The sequence below is a fragment of the Microtus oregoni genome, unplaced genomic scaffold, assembly GCF_018167655.1.
Source record: "Microtus oregoni isolate MIOR12 unplaced genomic scaffold, Mior012 000144F_ref0000341, whole genome shotgun sequence".
Classification (NCBI taxonomy): Eukaryota; Metazoa; Chordata; class Mammalia; order Rodentia; family Cricetidae; genus Microtus; species Microtus oregoni.
In genome coordinates this window covers 943,724-966,871 of record NW_024544794.1, presented here as the reverse complement: position 1 = coordinate 966,871, position 23,148 = coordinate 943,724, and the positions used below count along the sequence as shown (strand labels likewise).

The window sequence follows — 23,148 nt, the reverse complement described above, 5'->3', positions numbered from 1 at the left end:
CGGCGCACCGGAGGGCGGGCCGATGAGGCGGCGCGGCCAATGGGAGCGGCTGTTATTGAGCGCGCCGGCCCACTCAATGAGAGGGCCGGTTGTTATGCTGCAGTTGGCAGGCTGCTGCGGGAGGCGGTGGCGGTGGGAAGCCCGAGGCTGCTGCGGGGTGACAGGTAGGTGGGGGACCCGCACGGTTCCGGAGGAGGAGGTGTCAAATCCGGCTGCGGTCGCGGGAGCCGGCGGGGGGCGGATCCCGAGCCCTACACACCCGGTAGCCAGCCCGGGAGGGTCGTGAGGAGGAGGCGGCTTGGGGCTCAGTGCGTGTCGTGGGGGCGACTTGGGGGGCCTAGAGAGGGCGACGAGGGTGTGGGTGGGGAAGGAGGCAGGAGCAGGGCGCGGGCGGTGAGGGCTGAAGGGATTTCTTGCAGGAAGTCTCAGGCTAGAGAAGGACGCGGCGTTTGCAGACACCTGAGTGAAATTCTCGGGGTTGTTGTCAGGGTGCGGAGGAGGAAGAGGTTTCTTGGTGGTCGGAGCTAGAAACTAGCGGCTGGTACATTATGTAACCCCTGGCAGTTATTTTTTTTCTCCCCCCCGAACAACTCGACCCAGCGTCATGGAAGAGGAGCTCTTGCAAGCCGTTGATAGACGTGATCACTTTCTTGTTGTCGCTGGCTCCCGTGTTTTCCTACCCAGGCAGGCTCTGGAGGAGGAGGACAGCGTGAAGGCAGAGTAGTCACGAAGCGCTTATCCCAAATAAGGACTTGGCTTGAGACAAGACAAGACACGACGTTTAAGCTCGAGATGGGCGAAATGTTTTGTAGTACACGCATTGGCTGCTTTGCAGCGCAGGAACGGATAGAGTGTTTAACCTCCAGCAAAGTGGAGAGCCTTCTAAATCCAGAGAGGAAGGTAAACTCAGATTAGAAAACGGACAGTAAGTTAGTTGGTCGACAACTTGCCCCCAATATATGGATACTAAGGATGGTGAAAATAAGACGGTACTCTAAACAGGGGAGAGCCACCTTTTGAGTGATTTGCTTCGTTAAGTCTGAGGAACTAGTTGTGAGTTGTAAATTCACGGTCCGAATGGTGGGATACAGTACCCGAACAAACTCCCGTCTCAGCGTGTGTTGTGGAAGAGCTTTTGCTTGTATAGCTCATTGGAAAACTCCTCTAAGACTGGGATACAATTTTAAAAGCAGCGCTATAAATTGCTGAAGGGTAGGCTCTTGACATGCTGCCTTCAAGTCAGAAGATGAGGATTAACGTAGTATCGGGAAGTGTCTCTTTCTGGGCTTGTTTTTGAACTATATGTTAGGACAACTTTCTAAGATCTGATTTTTTTTCCTACTCTTGGTCATTTGTGTTCGTACATATAAAATTAGATTTTTTGTTTTTTCTCTCTCAGAATATCTTCTGAAACGAAATGGTTGATTAGGATTTGTTTTGAAATGTCCAGTGAACTGAGGTATTTGTTAGCGCCTTAAATACAGTTTTAAAATGATGCTGGTGTTTCATTCCTCGTCTTATCTTTTTACAAGAATGATGTTACCTTAGCCCTGAAGAAGACATATTTTTGCCTTAGGTGAAATACTCTCGTGCTTTCCATACCTGTGAACAAATTTTTGTCTTTAGGTGGGTTGATTTAAGAGAGTGTGTGTGTGTCTCTGTTTCTCTTATGTAACCAGCCTACTCTAGCTATCTAAGAGAACTAATGGCTGATTTCTAGTGGCCAGTAGGTGTCATTGTAGACTGCCGTAAATCGAACAGGCAGTAGGGAATTACCAAATAGTTTAAAAAACACTATCCCAAATTATCATTTACTAGAATCTGGACGGTTATAAATCATAGAGATTTTGTTTTCTGAAATATTTCCATGTCAAAGCCATTGGTAAATAAATTGAAACATTGGTTGTAAGGAAATATTAGTGCTTGCTTCAAAATGGATCTTGAAAAAATTGTTTTTTTTAATCCCCCCCCCCCCCAGTCTCACTCTGTAGACTAGGCTGGCCTTGAACTCACAGAGATCCATCCACCTCTGCCTTCCAAGTACAGGGGTTAAAGACGTGCGCCACCACAGCCAGGCCCACAAGCTGTCCTAGTGGATAGTATAGGTTTGTTTCATTGTTAGTACACAGCTTTGACATCTTGTAGTGTATGAAGTTCGAGAATAATCTTCAGCCTGACCGAGAGTTATTATAGAAAAGCACTACATAATTAAAAACTAAATAATATGATAAAATATGGGCGGAAGTTTCAACCCAGTTGTATTGTCAACGCAACAGAACAGTATTTTGCTGCTCTTTTAATGCCAGGACAACAGCATTGTTTCCTCTACCTCTTTACCTGGCTAGTAGACCACTTCCTTTTCCCATGACAGGAACGGAATACTTCTCGGTGTCTAAAATGTCAAATCTGTGAAAATGGTTTACACTGACTGTTGATACAGTCCTTTGCTGTGCAGCCATCTGATGAGCCCCCTGTCTAGCTCTGTTCCTATGCTCGCTATTAATACAGTGCTTCCAAAAAGGAGGGAGGCTTAGGGACTGGTGAGCTGGCCAGGCAGGTATAGCCCCTGCCATGCAGGCGTGAGGACTAGAGTTTGGGTCTCCAGGACCCACATAAATGCCACACGGGCATTGGTGGCCAGTTTATAATTCCGGCACTTGGGAGGCAGAGACGGAATCCCCAGTGCAGCTGGCAAGCTGGACTAGTCAGACTGGCATGCTCTGGGCTCAGCTGAGCATGCTGCAGTGCACATGAAGTGGAGCGTGGATGAAGAAGCCGCTGGCGTCAGTCTCTGCCTTCACATGCGTTCTCATCTGCACATATGTGCGCCCACACATCGCATACATGCACACAGCACACACACAGGAGTTGGACCTACTTTGAGAATCCTCTATGAAGATGGCGATATCTCAAAATATCCAGGAGGTTTTTTTAGTTTGTAAAAAAGGGGACACGCATATGTTGTATCTGCGCTTCCCTTTAGAGTCTTAGTGCAGGGAAGGGATGAAGGAAGGAGATGACTGATTTGGTTTATATCTGGCCTTTACTTTAGAGTCTGATCCAATCCAGCTTCTGTCACACAGCGCTGTGAACCAGTAACAGCAGTGTTAACTGTGAGCCAGCTGCCAAATCTGCCAGCATTTTATAGTCAATAAACTGTTTCCATTTCATGTCATAGCTAGGGCAGCTTTTCTAGCCAGAAGTTGAAGTTGCCAAAACAAAGGATGTGCTGAACGTTTTGGGCTGAGTTGGTTTTCACTTGGCACGTCACTGCTTTCCATAATCCAAGCCATTTTCTTTCACAAGTTGGCCCTATACGAATTAGTTTGCACAGATGCCTCCTCACCTTGTTTCCTGATGTGTCAGACAGCTGTACTGTCCTTGAGTTAAGCTAAAATTGAGAAATAACGTGGTGGTGGCAGTGCAGCCTTTAATCCAGGCCCTGGGAGGCGGCAGCAGCAGGTGGATTGAGTTTAGAGGCCAGCCTGGTCTACAGTGCGAGTTCTGGGACAGCCACGGCTGCACAGAGAAACCTAAAAAAAAAGTAAACTTAATTTAAAAAAGAATTGCAAGTTTACTTGATTAAACAGTTTTCAGTGAAACTTTGATGTAATATGTAGATTGATATATGAACAGGTGTTTGCTCAATAATAGGTAGTAAACGTAAAATTACAAATCTTTTGACCTTAACATGGGTTAAGTTTAGAAATTCATGGACTTTAGACCTAATGTTTAGGGGTTTGGCTGTTTGGAGACAAGTATGAAAAGAAGGAGTAAATGGGAAGGAGTATAAATTATATGTGTAATATATAAAGTGGTATGGTTTAAGTGTTCATAAAATTATAATAATTTTTAGATTTGAGGATTAACTGCCAAACAAAATAACAGTCACAGAATATGGTAAAGGGCGCTGACACTGGCTGGTGAAGATGGGTTACCAAATAGTCATTTTGTTGCAGAGTAACTGTAGCCTTCAAAAAATTTAAATGTTAATTTATCATATATCACATGGCTTTCTTTTTCCTTTTTTTGAGACAAGTATTGCTGTGTGGCTCTGGCTAGTTATGAATTCATAAACGTCTTCCTCTCTCCAAGGTGCTGGGCTCACGGGTGGCACTAACCACCTGGCTGTATTTTCTCTTTTATCATCTTTTTAATGTACTGAAGCTAGAATCCTGATGGCATCTTTTTCGCTGTTTGCTTTTGCTCTGGGGTATTTTGAGATGGGGATCCACTAGTAATCCAAGCCGGATGATTTGCCTCTGCCTTCTGAATGGTGAGATTGCAAGCGTGCTTCATCCCTGGGAGGTCTTAAACCAGACATGGTAGTGTACACCTGTGATCCCAGAGCTTAACTGTATAGCAAGTCTGAGGTCTCAAACACAAAAGACAAAACAACGGAGATTTTGTTTACATATTTCTTATCTAAGTAGTCCTTGGTTCTTGGAAAAACGATTTGTTATTGTGTATGCACGCATGCTTTTGTGGGAATGCATGTGTGATCAGAGGACAACTTTGAGGTTCTCGTGTTCCCCTGTGGGTTTTGGGGGATCAAACTCAGACTTGCTCGACAAGCACTTTTTACCCTGTGAGCCATCTCATCTCTGAGCTAGATATCCTTGGTTCTAGTGGCTTTTTATTTTTATCATTTACTTAGTTTTGTTTTGAGTCAGGATCTCCTGTCCTGAATACTGGCCTTGAACTCCTGATACTGCCTCAGGAGCTGGAATTGCTGCTACGCGCCATCAAACCCAACTACTTTATCTTTTTTGAAAAGTATTTCATTAGCCAGACGGTAGTGGGACACACCTTTCATCCCAGCACTTAGAAGGCAGAGGCAGGAGGATCTCTGTGAGTTCAAACCAACCTGGTCTACAGAGTAAGTTCCAGGACAGCCAGGGCTACATAGAGAAACCCTGTCTCCTTATCTCAAAAAACAAGCAAACAAAAAGGTGCTTCATTTATTTAGTGTGTATGTGTGTGTTTGCATGTGAGGCTCACATGTGTGGAGCTCAGAGGCCACTTCTTAACATGTGGGTTCTGAGGATTTTTAGTTTGTCAGACTTAGAGGTCAGCAGCACCTTTACCCACTGAGCCATCTCACCCGCCTCATTTGTATTTCGGTTGGCACATAGTTACAGACACTTATGGGGTACTATATGGTGTTTTACTATGTACATACATTGGACAGCATACATTATGTAACGTTCAAATCAGGGTGACCTTTCTCAGCTCCTCCATTGTTTATCTTTTGTGTGTATGTGGTGAGAAGATTCACACCTGAGTTGCTTTGAGATAGAGGTGACTGTGGTTCTCTGTGCTCCTCCCACTACAGCAGAGCACCAGAGTTTGTACCCTAACTCTGCTGACAGCACCCATCAGGTAACCTCTGGTGACCACTGCTTCATTCTGTCTCTGTAGAAGAGCGAGGACATGTGATAGCTGTCTTTCTGTAACTAACATTTAACATAATGTACAGTAGGTCTATCCATGTTGTCAAAATTTCATCCTTTAACTCAATACTCTATTATGTATTTGACCCATTTTCTTTGTTCATTCAGCAATTGGTAGAAATTAAGCTGATTTTATTTTTTTGGCTTTTGTGAATAGTACACGGGAAACCAGTGTCTCTCAATACAGATTTCCATTCCCTTGGAATGGAATTCCCATTCCAGTACAGCTGATTTTTGTATCTTATAATGTTGTATGATGTAATCTTGTGTGTGGGTCTGTGGAGTAAGCCTCAGAGTGGCCAGGTTATTTTCCATTCCAGAGGCTAGGGATGTAGTTTGGTAGTAGAGCATTAGCGTGTTCACTATGCGAACAGTGTGAACAAAAGACAAATCCGTAAGTGACATCACCCTCGAGCTTTGCTAAGACATCAAATAAGAATTTAAAGTCATTGGGCAGGCACAATGGCTCAGTGGTAAAGGCTTTCACCTCCAAGCCTGTTGATCTGAGCCCAGTCCCCAGCACCCACATCAGCGTGGACGGAGAGGAGCAGATACATGGTGGCATGTGTGGCCATGCACCATGCACATGCCACACACAAATAGATCGTTGTAGAAATGGCTTCAGATGCACGTGCAAAAGACAGAGTGGAAAGCATGAAGGATTTGCTCAAGATTTTTATGAATTATAGAAATGGGATAGTGAGAATCAGCCTTAATTTCTGCTATAAATCTGAGTCAATTTCTCTCCTTTTCAAGAAGAATTAGTACAACTTTTGAACATCTTCTTTTCAATAAAATGTTTTATTTCCTAATTCTGATTTTCTTGCAGTTTGTTCTTCTGGTAACAGTTTTGTTACTGTTCTGCACTGTAACCTGTGGTGTTGACAAGAGACTGCAGTGCTGTAGCAAAGTGGTTGTCAGTGCTCTGGACACCTTCCCCATGCAGCTGCATTGTGGCTGTGCTGTGCCCCTAGTGAGCCAAGGCTCTTCAGTCAGTCTTGCTCCCTCCTCGCTCGCCCCTTCCGCACAGCAGAGATATCTGCCTCCTTGTCTGCATTACCTTGAGGGACCTCTAAAGTGGCTGGAGAACCACAAGTTTGTTGCTAAAGTCACTTTCTTCCTTACAGTTGGGAATTGTATTTTGATTGCTAAAAACAGATAAATAACCTCTGCCTAGCCAGGTGTACTCTCTGAGTTCAAGGGCAGCCTGGTCTACAGCCACAGCTACACAGAGAAACCCTGTCTTGAAAAAAAAAATCACTTCTTTATTTAAATTCTTAAGAATCAGAAGTAAATAGTGTAGGGCTGACGCACCTCAGAGCTGTCAGGGGCCCAGGCTCCTCATTTCCCCTTTGTCCTCCTTAGTTTGTGTTTTCCATTCTCAAGGTCCCCCAGTGACACCAGCTGACCAGTTCTAGGCAGAAGAAAGAAAAGCAGCACTCCTTCATCTTTTAGGAAACATCTTCAGAAACCCTATGCAGGAGTTGTTTGATTTATAGCAAGTGAAACTGGGTCTTTTGTTACACATAATTGCAAATAAAGCTGGAAAATGGCCATTGCCCAGCATGTGTAGACTCGATCTGTGGGCTTGGGGACAGGGCTCTGTGCCGTCTGTAAACTAGTAATCCTTTTCACACTTGCTGCTTCTCCTCTGCTGTGTCGGGTCACTGCCTGCCATTGAGCCGTTCATTCGCTATGAGCTGAAGAGCTAGAGATGCAAATCCTACAGAGAATGTGTTCTGCTCCAGAGAAGCTGGGGTTTAATCTAGAGATGCGAATCCTACAGAGAAGCTGGGGTTTAATCTAGAGATGCGAATCCTACAGAGAACGTGCTCTGCTCCAGAGAAGCTGGGGTTTAATAGTAGGATTTATAAACTTTTTTGTTTTTGTGTTTTGCTTTGTTTTTTGAAACACAGTTTCTCTGTAGCTTTAGAGCCTGTCCTGGAATTCACTCTGTAGACCAGGCTGGCCTTGAACTCACAGAGATCTGACTGCCTCTGCCTCCCGAGTGCTGGGGTTAAAGGCGTGCGCCACCATCACCTGACAGGATGAGTTTCTGACAAGAAGGTTACTGAGTTTTAAGATCTATTGGGAATGGCTATCACTATGCCTTTGTCTACCACATCAGTTTTTACAAGGTGTAAGAGGGAGAGGAGGAGGAGACCTTTTGGAGGGGTATTAGTAAATGGAGTGCAAAGAGCTTTCCCATGTTCTAAGGCAGAAGAAAAAGGCTGTTCCCAAACCCAAGAGGAAGGGGTCCTAAGAGTCACTCTCATGTATTTTATGTGCCACCAACGTTTGTCCTCTGATTTGAGACCCACGTCAGCTGCTCTTAGATGCCCCTTTCCTGAAGAATGTGTACTGATGCACCACCTGGTATAAGTATCCTCGTTCCAGGAGGCTCAAGAGATGGCTTCAGCACATAGTTCATCTCTGAGGTGTGTTTGTCAGTGTTATCCAGAAGAACCGCCAAGAAAGGATGCTTGCGTATCATATGAGATTGGTTAGAAGGCTCATATGACGAGTTAACCCGTCTCAAAACTGCAAGGTAGTTGGTAAGCAGCACAATAGAGTTAGTGGTGTAGCTCCTTTCTGTGTCCAGATGCTTGGAAGCCAGAGGTGATGTAGTTAGCCTACCCCAGGAAGGGCAGAGGTTTGGTCCTAGGGAAGGCATGCGTGGGCAGGAAGAGTCCTCCTGCTTGGAAGGGTTAGCACTGTTCTGTTTGGGCCTTCGGCAGATTGTGTGACCCCCACCCCAGTAAAGGGAATCTGTGTCTGTCAGTCTGCAGATAGTTGACTGTCATCCATAATATCCTCAAATAGCACCTAGGGTGATGTTTATCTAAATACATAGGTAAATGAGATAAGAGATATTTTTATCCAGGGTGGAACACAAATATATCATAAACAGTAATGAATATAAACAATGATATTTTAATGTCTCTAATAACTATTAACTTGACAATGAAAATAGCTGTAATTTCTATTAGTATCCAAATCACGAAATCTTTGTGCCCGCATGTACATTCATAATCTAGTGAGAGTGTAAGTCCTAGTTATAGACTAATAAAAGACTTAGAACTTTGTTCTTTTTGAAGCGTTATGTTCGCATCCCTGGCCTAGGTTGACAGCCTGTTGGGGTGGGAGGGGAAGGCTGCTTCAATGGAGGGAAAAGCGTGTGAGAGTTAAGAGCTGGAGTTAGCACATAGTTCGGGGTATCGCCAAGAGGAGAGCAGCTGAAGACAGTAATGCTTGGAGAAGTGAGACAGCCTGGGTTCTCATGGACGTGCAGATCAGTATGGGTGATGGAGTGCTGAGTGTGGGGTGCATGCCTGTCGTTCCTGCACTCGATCCGCTCCGCTTAGGCTGTGTGTGGGGTGCGTGCCTGTTGTTCCTGCAGTCAGTCCTCTTAGGCTGCATGTGGGGTGCATGCATGTGGGGTGCGTGCATGTGGGGTGCGTGCCTGTCATTCCTGCACTCAGGCCGGAGGATTGATTACAAGTTCAGTGCCAGCCTGGCTTGCCTAATAAGACCTGTTTCCAGAAAGAGGGAAGAGGGAAGGAAGGGAGGGAAGGAAAGAAGGGTTGGAACTCAGTGTTTAATTTATGTCTCAATCCCTGCTAACAGGGCCATTTGTTCTAAGTCTAGTGAGCAAGCACTAATTCAAAAAACCACTTAGCCAAGCCATTATATCCATAACTGGTCCCCTCTCTTTTAGGTATTTTTATATCTTAGACGTCATGTAAAGCTGAGCCTACTGAGGTATTTCCCTTTCCGTCTCCTAGCGGGATGCTTCTTTGTTGTAGAAATGCCAGCTTATTATATGAAACCACATGGAAACCAAAATCAATTTTTTTTTCTTTTCTTTGTGTTGTAGGGAATTTTACAAGACCACAGAATAAGGTGGAGGTGACATTTTGTAAGAGTAAAAGCCCTAGATATAGAACCATTTCTTTCCTCTTACTTGGCTTTTTTTGGCCTGCTGCAGTCTCATTGTATAACTGCTCCAGTCAAAGTTAGCAGCAATGTGGCCACAGTAGTTACAGCCAATCTTCAGAGAGTACCTGGGCTCTGTTTGTCCTTTAAAGAAAAAGGTGTATTTATTGCCTTGTAAAATCTCTGTGACCTTACAAATTTGGGTGATACAGCAAGCTGTCTTCACGTGGTGGTCGGCAGAGCATCCCTCGGACTCTATCAGGGATGCTACGGGAAGGAGCGGGTATGCTAGACACTGCTTCTGTCGTGAAATGGTTTGTGGAACTCGTTTTGACTTTTTGATTCAAAGAGGTCATTAAGCCAGGTGGTGGTGGCGCACGCCTTTAATCCCAGCAGATGGATCTCTGTGAGTTCGAGGCCAGCCTGATCTACAGAGTGAGTCCAAGACAATCTCCAAAACTACACAGAGAAAGCCTCTCTAAAAATTAAAAAAGTCATTAAGTCATGTCTAACTAGAAGAAGAGAAGTGGGGGTCCTCTCTTGCACAGTGAGGAGGGAAAAGAGCTAAGTGTGTCTGTCTCTTCCGTTATTGATGGGACGCTGCCAGCACTTCCGCCTGGGACTTGTGTTCTTGAAGATGGGGTAGGTTTTATGGTCACTATGAATCCTTTCTTCCAGGGTACAAAAGCTAGGCAAGGAGCTGGTTCTAGAAAGGAGAACGAGCATCGTCAGAAGGAGCCATAGTTCTTTCTCTTAAAGGGGTCGTTCTCCACCGGGCAGTTTTGCTCTGAGGGGGTATTTGGATATTTGATGGTATTTGGAGATGTCGGACTCACAGAAAATGTGAGCGGCGGCTTGTGGCCTGAGATGCTCTATCATGCACGAACAGAACAGTCTCTCACGTCAGGAATGACCAAACGCAAGTTGTGCCAAGGCTGAGAACCCTTGCTATTCGTCCGATGTTGTGACGTCTACAGGACAGGCCAATAGCTTTATCACTACTTGTCTTCTGTTGTAGACACTTTGAACACCGTTGGCGGGATATAAGGGCAAACACACGACTGCACTGCCACCTTGGTTTGCTGCCTGCTCCTGCCTTGGGCTCATTTAAAACTGGCAGCCTTCTGGGTTACTGGGGGATATGACGAAGCAGCATACTGATGTGCTTTATGTTATTTCAGGATTTAAGCACGCCTGTCAGATAGTTCTGTCTTATTCTTTCTTTATTGGGACAGAATGCCTGCCATCGTACTGGCCGGAATGTCGGGCAGCTGCTCACACTGTTCTCAGGAGTAAAGAGAGACGAACGGTGGTCAGTTCATTTCCCCTCTTTCGCTCAGTCCTGGACCCTAACTCGTGACTTGACACCTTCCAAATCAGTGTCTTTCTGCTTCAGCTAACCCTTTCTGGGAATTGCCCTCAGACACATGCACAGGGGTATTTGTATGGTGATTCCAAGTCCAGTCAAGCTGGCAGTTCCATTAGCCAGAACTGCTTCTTTCCAAGTGGTAAGGGCTAGCTGAGCCGTTCATTCGAAGGGTGTATTTTGGTATACCCCCAAGAGTATCATTAATATAGAGAACTCTAAGTTATACAGTTCTAATATGTGGTGTAATGTGACTTCTACTTAAGGACCTTGCTGACCAGGTGAAATAAACACGATGTTCTGAGCATAGTCAGTGTGTGTGGTGTCTAGGGTGAGGTCTTCAGTTTGGTAGTCTTGCCCACGTGGTAGTGTATGCCTGCACTGTAAGCAGTGTTGGAGCAGGCATGCAGGTTTGAGGCCAGCCTAATCTAGGTATTGCAAGACCCTGACTAGGGAGGAAAAACAGTTCTTAGATTCTAGCTTGACAGAGAGTTGATCTCACTACTTACTGATTATTTGACCTCGGGAAATGATTTAATCTCTCAGGGCCTGTTTCCTCATCTGTAAAATTGGGATGGTAACAGTTACATAGGATTACTGTATATAGGTAAATTGTGTAAAATGTCTGAAATAGCCCCAGTATGTTGGCTAGTTTTTTTTTTTAGATTTATTTATTATGTATACAGTATTCTGTATGCTGCAGGCCAGAAGATGGCGCCAGATCTTATTACAGATGGTTGTGAGCCATCATGTGGTTGCTGGGAATTGAACTCAGGACCTCTGGAAGAGCAGCCAGTGCTCTCAACCCGTGAGCCACTTCTCTAGCTTCTAAGGTTTTATATATACCCAGCCTAAATTTTCTCCTTAAAGATTTGTACATTACGGTAGGGCGTATTTCTTACTAGCTGACACTTTATAGCATGTACGATACTGGCTGTCTTAGGGTTACTGTTGCTGTGATGAGACACCATGACAAAGCAGCTTGCGGAGGAAAGGGTTTGTTTGGCTCACACATCCACATCACTGTTCATCACTGAAGACGTCAGGACAGGAACTCAAGCAGGACAGGAATCTGGAGGCAGGAGCTGATGCAGAGGCATGGAGCAGTGCTATTCATTGGCTTACTTCATGCAGCTTACTTAGCCTGCGTATAAAACCCAGGACCACCCACAGAGGGCCAGGCCCTCCCACATCAATCACTAACCTAAAAAATGCCCTACAATGGAGAGATGGCTCAGAGGTTAAGAGCACTAGCTGCTCTTCCGAAGGTCCTGAGTTCAATTCTCAGCAACTACATGGTGGCTCGCAGTCATCTGTAATGAGATCTGGTGCCCTCTTCTGGCCTGTAGGCAGAACGCTGTATACATAATAAATAAACAAATCTTTAAAAGAAAATGCTCTATGAGGACCAAAGGACCCAGGTTCAGTTCCCAGCACCCACGTGGCAGCTCACAGCTGTCTGTAACTCTAGTTCCAAAGGGACTCTACTGCTTTCTTCTGGCCTCTGCTGGCACTGTACACAGACAAGGACAAAATGCTTATACTCTTAAAAAAGAAAAATAATAAATCTAAGACCTCAGTGTAGGAAAGAAATTCATTAAAAGATACTGTAAGAGCCGGGCGGTGGTGGCGCACGCCTTTAATCCCAGCACTCGGGAGGCAGAGGCAGGTGGATCTCTGTGAGTTCGAGGCCAGCCTGGTCTACAAGAGCTAGTTCCAGGACAGGAACCAAAAGCTACGGAGAAACCTTGTCTCGAAAAATCAAAAAAAAAAAAAAAAGATACTGTAAGAGGATTTTCAGATTTGATTAGCTATTTTCTTAATTTGTTGTTATGGATTTTAAACATAAATGCTTCATATACTTTTAATTATATTTAAAGTTAGAAAATGTACGTTAAAACTTTTCTTATTTATTTAAGAGTTGATAGTAATCGTTGTTAGAAGGGGAGAAATGTGTTGGTGCTGAGATGCCTGCTCCTGTTTCACCCCCTCAATTCTTTTTGTTTGATTTGTTTTTTTGAAATGGTCGCATGATGTACCCCAGACTGACTTTTTTAGACTGGGCATCTTCCTGTCTCAGCCTCAAGTACACTTAGTCTCCTCTATTAGGTTTACTTCTTTCTCTTTTTGAGATTGTTTGAGAAGAATTACGGTCAGGGTCTTGAAGAAATGTATGTATACCCATGTTCATTTCAACATCATTCACAATACCTAAAACTTGGAAGCGGTCCAAGACCCATTAACAGATGAATTGACTAGCAGAACATAAAATGCCCTATGCGTACCCTGAAATATTGTCTAGCCTTAACAAGGAAGGACAGTCTGAAGTGTTCTTGAACAGGTATGGAGTTTGGAGATGTTATACTTGGAGACATTAGCTAGTCACAGAATCCTGACACTACCTGTAGGAGGCGCTGAAAGTGCTCAAGACCAAGACTACAATAGGATGACTGGGGCAGAGACAACAGAGGAGTGTCACTCAGCCATCGTACGACCGTAGGGATGCATGTTAACAGCCCCAGACTGTACACTCAGATACGGTGGGAAATTTTATACATGTATCACCCTACAGTACGAATGGAAGGGAAACACAAAGAGGAAAATGGCAGCTAGCTTACGTAATTTTACCTTAGGAAAGCTTGTTTTGAATTGGGTCTGTTAACTAGGTAAGGATGGGAATTTTTGGAGGTTAAGATGCAATCAAATCTACAGATTTTTCATGTTTTTGTTGCCCAAATATTTGTTCCATTTGTTGTCCTGTTACCTCAAGGAACTTCTATGTTTTTGAGAAAAGAAAATGTCCCTTGTTTTCAACAATTGCCTCTAGGGAGTGACTTTTGTTTGGTGTCAAGCAGTGATAGAGCTTTGTGGGTGGGATCTTCCAGGAAATTACATTTCCCGGGGAGTGAAGCCTTGAAGGCACTTTAACCTGCCCGTCCTCCAGCTGCTGTCCCTACGGTTTTCACTGATTGCTCTCAGAGCTGTTGTGGAGCGTGGGGATAGGGCAGATTAAAACTCTACAAAGCTCTCTGTTCTTAACCCCGGCCCCGTGTGTGGGGATATGGATGTGGTATGTGTGTGCACAGAATGTATGATTTGTGAGACTGCTGGTCCTCACCTTCCACATTGTTCAAAGCAGGGTCTCTTGTTCAGTTTCTACTTCAGGCCCTTGAGCTTCCTAGGATTTTCCTGTCCCTACCGCCCGTCTTTCTGTAGGAGTGTTGAAATGATAAACAGTACTGTCTACTCTGCTGGAGTGGAGGTCCTGACTCTGAACTCTGGTCCCTACTGCCCGTCTTTCTGTAGGAGTGTTGAAATTATAAGCACACTGCTGTCTGCTCTGCTTGAGTGTGGAGGTCCTGACTCTGAACTCTGGTCCTTGGGCTCGCGTGGCAAGTGCCCGATTCATTCAGCCATCTCCACAGCGGCTTCTTTTGAGTACACACTTCCCGGTTTGCTTTATACTTCTGATTAACCCCCAGAGTTTGTGGAGAGCTTTAGTCCGCTTCATTGCTTGATGGCGGGCAGGTTTTCTGAAGTCGGTCATCACTCTGCTGTCTTTACTGCCATCACCTGTGATGCAGTTGTTGGCAGAGCTCCCTGGGTTCCCGTGTTAGAACGAGGAGTTGGGCAGCTAGTGTGTGTAGTAATAGAAGACAGCAGGCCAGTACTAAGGAAGGCGGTGCCCTTTGTGCGCCATCTGCGTAGCACCCATAGGCTTGTTTGGTTCGCGCTTTGCTGTTTCCCTGCAGTCTTGGCTGGGGAGCTTTTCCAGCTCCCTCTCTTTCAGCCGGTTTCTTGATGTGCCAACCTCAGCCTTTGTGTAAGGTTCCCGACTCGCCCTGTTTCTTGCCTCAGTGCCCCTCAGACTCGGCAGCAAGTGCCCTAACCCAGAGAATCATCTTGCTGATCCCTGGAATTTACTTTTGTGAATAGCGTGGGGTTAAGGGTCATGGTACATTGTTTTCCATAGAGATCCCCTAGTCACCTAACATCTTTTTAAGACTCTTCTTTTCCAATTGCATTGCAGTTTTATTCTTGTTATAAGCCAGTTAACAAGGCTGTTTGTAGACTCCGTTTTCTGTTTATTATTTATTTAGTTTGGGAGTGGGGATGGGTGGCATGGTGAGGCTGGGTGGTGTCCATATTTCTGTAAGGATTTTAGATTTCTCTTGAGGTGAATCTCCAGCAATTTAAATAACCTACCCAACATCTTAAAGGTAATTAATGGAATACTTGATGCTAAAATTTGAGACTTTTTGTCTCCAAAATATTTTTTTCTTGGATATGATAAAGGTATACGCGTATGGTAGCTATTGTAGGGTGTTTTAGGGTCAGCTGAGCTACAGTGAGCTGGCAAACATGCTTACTGCACAGGTGTCAAGGACCTGAGCTCGATGTAAAAAGCCTGTTATGTGTGTGAGATCAGTGCTGCCTGTGTGTGATCTCCGTGCTGATGGGGAACGATGTATCTCATGCTGGTCTGTTGGCAGGCGGGCCTCTGGAGAGTTCCATACTCAGTGCTGTGTGGAGAGGGGAAGGTGGGAGCAATCAAGGCATAGACTCGGTGTCTTCCCCACGGTCATGTGCGGGGCACGCAGGCTCATGCATGTGTACACGTGCACCATCAGCTCAGCAGACACATAAACACAAACTGTTTTGAGTGTGTCTTTTAAAACATTTGTGAAATGTTCTTGAAAATATTCTCTTACTATTTTAATTTTTTATTTTTTTATAGAGTTGGAAAATATTTAACTCTCAACAAATGAATTCCACGCTTGAGCTCAGCCGCATTCCTGTGCCACCTCCTCCTTTAGAAAACTGATCTAAGAAGGTAAAATTATGACCTGGACTTTTAAACTTGAACTCAGCCGCATCCCTGTGCCACCTCCTCCTTTAGAAAACTGATCTAAGACAGATAAAATTATGACCTGGACTTTTAAAAATGAAGAATAAATTTCCCATATGATTAAACATGTTAGGAATTTTTGGTAATCTTTGGTGGGTAGTATTATTTATTATACAATTTTACTTGAAATGATCACACCTTAACTACCTTTAAATTCAATTTTTGAATTATTTTAGCAATTGCACTTAACAAATGTATTGTCTGAATTTTACTTCTATTTAGTTAATTTATTGGGCACAGTTGTGCTATCAGGGTACATCTGGATCACTATTGTCTGAAGCGACTTTTGTAACCATGGCTGTGTTCTTTTTCTGTTCTGTATGATATGGGGAAATAACCACATGCAGCTTCTCAGTAGTCGGCCTGTGGCTAGAGCAAATAATCTGCCTTTCCAGTTTTATTAATGACGTGCAAAATACATAAAATCAAAGCCACTGTTGTTTTGTTTGCCTGTAATTCCACTTGGGAAGATTCGGAGTTCAAAGGTCATTTTTAGCTAGACAGAGAGGGGAATGGAAGAGAAGAGAGAACCCAAATAAATACTCATTCCCAAACCTGTTTTACTTTAATCCAAGATCCTGCACACACCTCAACAATTCCACAGTTTTCATGGAAAACTCATGCCAAGTCAGGTCAGGAAGAGAACGGGGAATGAATCTACCCGGGAAGACAGTTGGAATTCAGGAATGCTGGCAGAGATGTGTTAGTGAGAGCCTCGTATTAACAGTGCTCAGAGTAGGGAGAAGGAAGAAGACGACTCGGAAAGCCTCGTATTGACAGTGTTCAGAGTAGGGAGAAGGAAGAAGACGACTCGGAAAGCCTCGTATTGACAGTGTTCAGAGTAGGGAGAAGGAAGAAGACGACTCGGAAAGCCTCGTATTGACAGTGTTCAGAGTTGGGAGAAGGAAGAAGACGACTCGGAAAGCCTCGTATTAACAGTGCTCAGAGTAGGGAGAAGGAAGAAGAGTCAGAAAGACAGTGCTTGTGCTGCGTGGAGTCTGAGCATCCCGATGAAAAGCCAGCATTACGAAGTCTTCAGCGTGACTGCAGGCAAGGGGGCTCAGTGCCACCAACCTTACACCCCTGCCAGCTGTGAGTCAGCACAGACACAGGCTTGCCGTCCCAGAACCTAGCAGTCACATGCTGCAGACTCAGGAGTGGGTGCTGTGGGGAGCAGACACGTAGGTTTCGGAATTCAGCCTGGTTGAGGACCGGCACTCTGGCTGTGTGTGTATTCCTTTACTGTCTCCTCCCATGAGGACTAATGAGCTCGGCTGGGATGGTGTCCTGAGTTGCAGTTCTGTATCTGAATGAATCCACATCAGGAGGGTGGGATAACCAACATTAGGTTCTCTAGCACCACAGAAGTACTGTTTTTATGGCGTACACAACAGGTTGTCTTATGAAGTGAAGTCATCAGTAAAGACAGTGAACTGTCCAAGGTACATTTGTCAGATCACAGACCCTTAGAAATCAGGCCTCGGCCCCTTGCAGCTGGCAGGCCCCTGCTATGAAGTCTTGGCGAACAGAGGAGGAGATAAGTAAGGCCACCCTCCCCCTTGAAGCTACAAGGAAAATTCACCCAGTACCCAACCATTATAGCACATAGGTCTGTCAGACTAAACATGCTAAAACTTCTGATCATCCCTGAAAACCCTAGAAAGGTCAGGAAATCTCCATTGTTCAGGGCATATGTCTGAAGGCTGTCTTTCTCCTTCAGCTCCCCTACATATCCACACCCCACCCCATCCTACCCTGTTGTAGGAAGGCTGCTTGCTTGTTCCTGTCTGCTCAGCCCTGAAATAACCACACAGAACCTTTATTAATTAAATCACTGCTTGGCTTATTAGCTCTAGCTTCTTACTGGCTAGCTCTTACATCTTAATTTAACCCATTTCTATTAATCTGAGTATTGCCACATGCCTGTGGTTTACCATCAAGGTTCCGGCTTGTTCGTTCCCAACATCTCCTGACTCCTCCTTCTTTCTCCCACCTGCCTCTATTCTGTCCTATCACAGGCTGAAGACAGTTTCTGTACTCACCAATGCTAGTCACAGCATGCAGAGGGGAACCCCACATCGCCACCCCACATTTATCACCTCTCACTTTTCTTAATGAAGCTCTTTTCTATGTCTTTTAAAAATATATATTAATTCATTTCCTGGCAGGGCAAAGGGTGCACATTATGTACTTATGTGACAGTCATAACACAACCTTAGGGAGTCAGTTCTCTTCCTTCCACCATGCGGGTTTTGAAGATTGAACTCAGGTCTTCAGGCTCAGCAGCAAATGCTTTTACCCACTTTACCGTAAACCTCTCTGGCACTCCCCCGTGTTTGAAAGGAGGCCTCCCTCTCCTCCAAGACCCTGCCATTTGTCTCTGATGCTCCTCTCCTAATTACTCCTGACGTTAAGGTCATGAGATCTGTGGTCATGAGAATTCTCTCTGAATAAAGGTCATTCCGGAGGATAATTGGTCTCAGCTTCCTTCGTAAAATAACTAGATCTATGTTTTAAAGAAGATCCTTTTTAATTGTGTACTGCAGGTTCCTGAGGAGACCACAGGCGACAGATCCTCTCGAGCTAGGGTCAGAGGTGGTTATGAGCCACTTGACATGGGTGCTAGGAACCAAACTCAAGTCTTTTACCAGAGTGGGGTGTGCTCGTGTGACTTCTGAGCCATCTCTCCAGTTCCCTGAGCCCACATTTTATTGTAACATAGAATAGGTCTAATTTCTGTCTTTCCCAGAAAGTAGGAAAATAAATTTTGAATTAATTTAAATAGCCATTTTCAGCTTAGAGCTACTATATCATATAGTACAGTTTTGAGTTTGGCCTTAGAGAATTTAATAACAGCTGCCTTAATCTAAGATTTAGACATATACTTTGAAATATCTTCATAATTTTTTTCCTGTTTTGTGGGGAGTTTGGGAGGGTTCAGTACAGGGTTTCTCTGTGTAGCCTGTCTATCTTGGAACTGTCTCTGTAGACCAGGCTGGCCTTCACCTCAGAGAGCTGCCTACCTCTCCCTCTTGAATGCTGGGATTAAAGGTGTGCATCACCATGCCTGGACCTAAAGCTGTGCGCCACCATGCCTGGCCCCCAATATTTTTTTAACCAAGCTTAAGAATTTGCAGTAACATTTATTACTGTCTCATGTTAAACTGGTAATTCTGTAGCCTTGTTTATTTATAATTTTGATTCCCTTGAATCTCTTGAGAGTTCTTATTTTCTTTTAATCCTTAGCATTTTATTCAACAATATTTCTAATAATAAATCAATAATTATTATGCACAAAATAAAAATGCTTCTTGAGTTGTCAAGAACTTAAATAATTGTAACAGCTAACATAAGGATATGTGCCAAACACTGTTCTAAGACCTTGTGTGCTATTTATTATGTTAAAAATAAAAAATCTCTTGACAGTTGAATATACTGGCAACATGCCTTTGATCCCAGCACTGGAGAAGTAAAAACAGGAGGATTTCTCATTCAAGGTCAACCTAGTCAACACAGAGTTTCAGGCCAACTAGGCTTCACAGTTGAGACCACGTCTCAAAAACAAGTAAAAACTAAAAAACCTTTTATCATAGATACTTTCATTGTCCTCAAACAAGGAGTTTGAGGTGACAGAGAAGTAACTCTTCCAAACATGTACGTTGTATAGGCCAGAACACGTCTCTTACCAGTCTGTGCTGGATCATGCTAGGCAAGCACTCTAGCAACGGAGCTCTGTCCTGAGCCCTAGTTCTTTTTTCCTGAAGCAGGGATTCGTAGTTTTGCTTAGATCTCAGAACAATCTCTGAATGTACAATCCATAGCCCCATCCACAAAAATAAGTAAGAAAATAACTGTAAGAGCCTTGTTTTCTTTTTTTTTAAATATTTATTTATTTATTATGTATACAATATTCTGTCTGTGTGTATGTCTGCAGGCCAGAAGAGGGCACCAGACCTCATTACAGATGGTTGTGAGCCACCATGTGGTTGCCGGGAATTGAACTCAGGACCTTTGGAAGAGCAGGCAATGCTCTTAACCTCTGAACCATCTCTCCAGCCCCAAGAGCCTTGTTTTCTATCTCTTACATCAGAATTGTATATTTGTAGCTTCCATTTATCAGTATTTTAGTTTTTATTCATTGTAAGAAATTCCAGGTTGTAACAAAGTAGATAGAATAATATAATGAACTTTGTGTATTGTTTACTAAACAAAATGGCTATCAACTTATGGTCAGTCATATTTTAATTATATTCAGTGCAAGGGGCTGGAGAGGTGACTCCGTGGTTAAGTGTGCACACCGCTCTTGCAGGAGGCCTGAGTTTGGTTCCTGGCTCCCACATCTGGTGCTCACAGCCACCTGTAATTCCAGCTCCAGGGATCTGACGCCCTCTCTTGACCCCCTAGGGTACATGTGCACACGTGAACATAGCCCATACAGAGACACATCACGTGGATGTATGTTTAAATATTTGCATCTGATTTACTCTTCTGCTTTCCTCTGCCCCCTTTTTTTATATGTCTGTATCAAAACATGGTCTCGGTGAGGCTGGACTAGTTTGGTTTGGGTTGCTTTCATTAACACCATGACTAAAAGCAACCTGGGAAGGAAAGGTTTTATTTCATCTTAAACTTTATCATCATTGGGGGAAGCGAGGTAGGAATTCAAGGCAGGAGCTTGAAGCAGAAACCAACAGAGGAAGCTGCTTCCTAGCCTGTGTGAAGTGTCTCTCACAGCTAGCTACTTTTCTTACACATGCAGGGCCCACCTGAGTAGGGATGGTACCTACCTCCAACAGGGGCCTGAAATCTCCACCAATTAACAGTCAAGAAAATGTCCCACAGACAACAGCCCACAGACCATTTTGTCAGAAGCTTTTCTTCAGTTGAGGTTCCCTCCTGTGTGAATCGAGTTGACAACACAAATACGTAATACACAACGTCCTTAGCACCCAGTGTCTTAAGTAGGGTTTTATTGCTAAGAAGACACACTATCACCATGGCAACTCTTTTTCTTTTTTCCTGTTCTTTATTTCAGCACTTGATGCAGTGCTCCATCGTACACATATTCTAAGGTCCTTGTGGAATCTTAAATCAGAGATCTTGTATTTAGGGGAGTAGCAGTGAACAGTGTGGGGAAAATGTGGTTAAGGTTCTCTCTCTCTCTTCTCTCTCTCTCCTCTCTCTCTCTTCTCTCTCTCTCTCTCTCTCTCTCTCACACACACACACACACACACACGTCTACAAGTTGCTCTGATTAATCTTTTGAGTGAGCTGGGCGGTGGTGGCGCACGCCTTTAACCCCAGCACTCGAGGCAGAGGCAGGCGGTTCTCTGTGAGTTCGAGACAGAGCTAGTTCCAGGACAGGAAACCAAAAAAAATAAAAATAAAAATAATCTTTTGAGTGGCATGAGGTGTGGCAAACACAGAAGCGCTTCTCTGCGCTCTCACAGACAGCTCCACATCCTTGGGGTCTGTTCTTAGTGTCCTATTTTTCCTTACTTCTTCCTTTTGAGTGAAGAAAGCTTTGGGGTTTTGCTTCGTTTTCATTTGAAAGTTCAACGTGTCTCATTTTTATCAAGTTAAATATGTTAGACTACCCTCAATGGCAAGCACTTAAGAGTTGAGCATATGCTTGTTTCCAAACTTTTAAAAAATGTAAACTTTAATTAGAATTATAATTTACAGACTATTATTCAATTTGATTTTGCTAATAAGGCATTTTTTTGTCTTCGAAAATTTAATAATCTGATTTATTTTGCATAATGCATATATTGTTATCAGTTTTCCAGTTTGTTTGTTTGTTTTTCAAGACAGGGTTTCTCTGTAGCTTTGGAGCCTGTCCTAGAACTAGCTCTTGTAGACCAGGCTGGCCTCGAACTCACAGAGATCCGCCTGCCTTTGCCTCCCAAGTACTGGGATTAAAGGCATGCGCCACAACCACTTGGCTGCTTTTTCTTTTCTTTTTAAGATGTATGTATGTATGTGTGTGTGTATTTAGTGTGTGGTACTCTGCGTGTTTGCCTGCAGGCCAGAAGAGGGCACCAGATCTCATTACAGATGGTTGTAAGCTTCTATATGGGTGCTGGGAATTGAACTCAGGACCTCTGGAAGAGCAGCCAGTGCTCTCAGCCTCTGAGCCATCTCTTCAGCCCCAACCCTTGCTCTTTCTAGACTTGATATTTATATTTTGTTACTAGATTGGTTCTGTTGTGTGTAACTTGCTCTGTATGTTTGTCTTCCATGGTGTTATTGGATTTCACTTGGCCACTGCAGTTTTCAGTTTGTTTTGTTGATACAGCGTCTTGCCCTGTAGCTCAGGCTTGTTCAGAACCCGAGCTGACCTCCACTTTGCAGTCCTCCTGCCTCGATCTCTCATTACTGAGATTGTAGATATATCTGATTTAAGAACACCTCCTTTGCCACGTTGGAGTGTGGAGAGTGAAGGCGGGAAGACAATGGGTTCTGGTCCTATCATTTAAAAGTAGGATTTATTTTTGAAAAAATTTAATTGCACTCCAAACCGAGTAGAAACCTCTCTCTGAAATACAGCTGAGTGTCTTGGTTAGTGAGATGGATATATTACAGACCTTTGGTAATCTCTGTAGGTAATCCTGTCTTACATTTCAGATAACAGAAGACTAGAGAAAGATGCTGGGGTCCGAGCGAGCTGTGGTGGAAGAGTGGCTGTCAGAGTTCAAGGTAGCGTGTCCAGCGGTACCATGTCTAAGGGTACCATGTCCAGCGGTACCATGTCTAAGGGTACCATGTCCAGGGGTACCATGTCTAAGGGTACCGTGTCCAGGGGTACCATGTCCAGGGGTACCGTGTCTAAGGGTACCATGTCTAAGGGTACCATGTCCAGGGGTACCATGTCTAAGGGTACCATGTCCAGGGGTACCGTGTCTAAGGGTACCATGTCTAAGGGTACCATGTCCAGGGGTACCGTGTCTAAGGGTACCATGTCTAAGGGTACCATGTCCAGGGGTACCATGTCTAAGGGTACCATGTCCAGGGGTACCATGTCTAAGGGTACCATGTCCAGGAGTACTGTGTCCAGGGTACTGTGTCCAGGGGTACCATGTCTAAGGGTACCATGTCCAGGGGTACCATGTCTAAGGGTACCATGTCCCGGGGGTAGCGTGTCCCAGGGGTACCGTGTCCAGGGTACCGTGTCCAGGGTACTGTGTCCTGGGAGTACCGTGTCCAGGGTACCCTGTCTAAGGGTACCATGTCCAGGGGTACCGTGTCCAGGGGTACCATGTCCAGGGGTACCGTGCCCAGGGGTACCGTGTCTAGGGGTACCATGTCTAAGGGTACCATGTCCAGGGGTACCATGTCTAAGGGTACCATGTCCAGGGGTACCATGTCTAAGGGTACCATGTCTAAGGGTACCATGTCCTGGGGGTAGCATGTCCCAGGGGTACCGTGTCCAGGTTACTGTGTCCTGGGGGTACCGTGTCCAGGGTACCGTGTCTAAGGGTACC

At 44.5% G+C, this 23,148-nt stretch overlaps 1 protein-coding gene across 4 annotated transcripts in view; it reads left to right on the top strand.

Moving 5' to 3' along the window:
* Positions 1-47: 47 nt before the first annotated feature.
* Positions 48-23,148, top strand: part of LOC121444839 (protein FAM126B) — a 48,249-nt gene continuing 25,148 nt past the window's right edge. For 2 of the 4 annotated variants that reach the window (XM_041646742.1, XM_041646740.1), the window contains exons 1-3: positions 48-164; positions 15,494-15,589; positions 22,292-22,363. In XM_041646742.1, coding sequence (XP_041502676.1) covers positions 22,313-22,363 — 51 coding nt within the window. In that variant the 5' untranslated portion in view covers positions 48-164; positions 15,494-15,589; positions 22,292-22,312. Of the gene's footprint in view, positions 165-15,493; positions 15,590-15,614; positions 15,757-22,291; positions 22,364-23,148 lie in introns of those variants that run through there. The other 2 variants (XM_041646741.1, XM_041646743.1) reach the window with 2 other exon arrangements.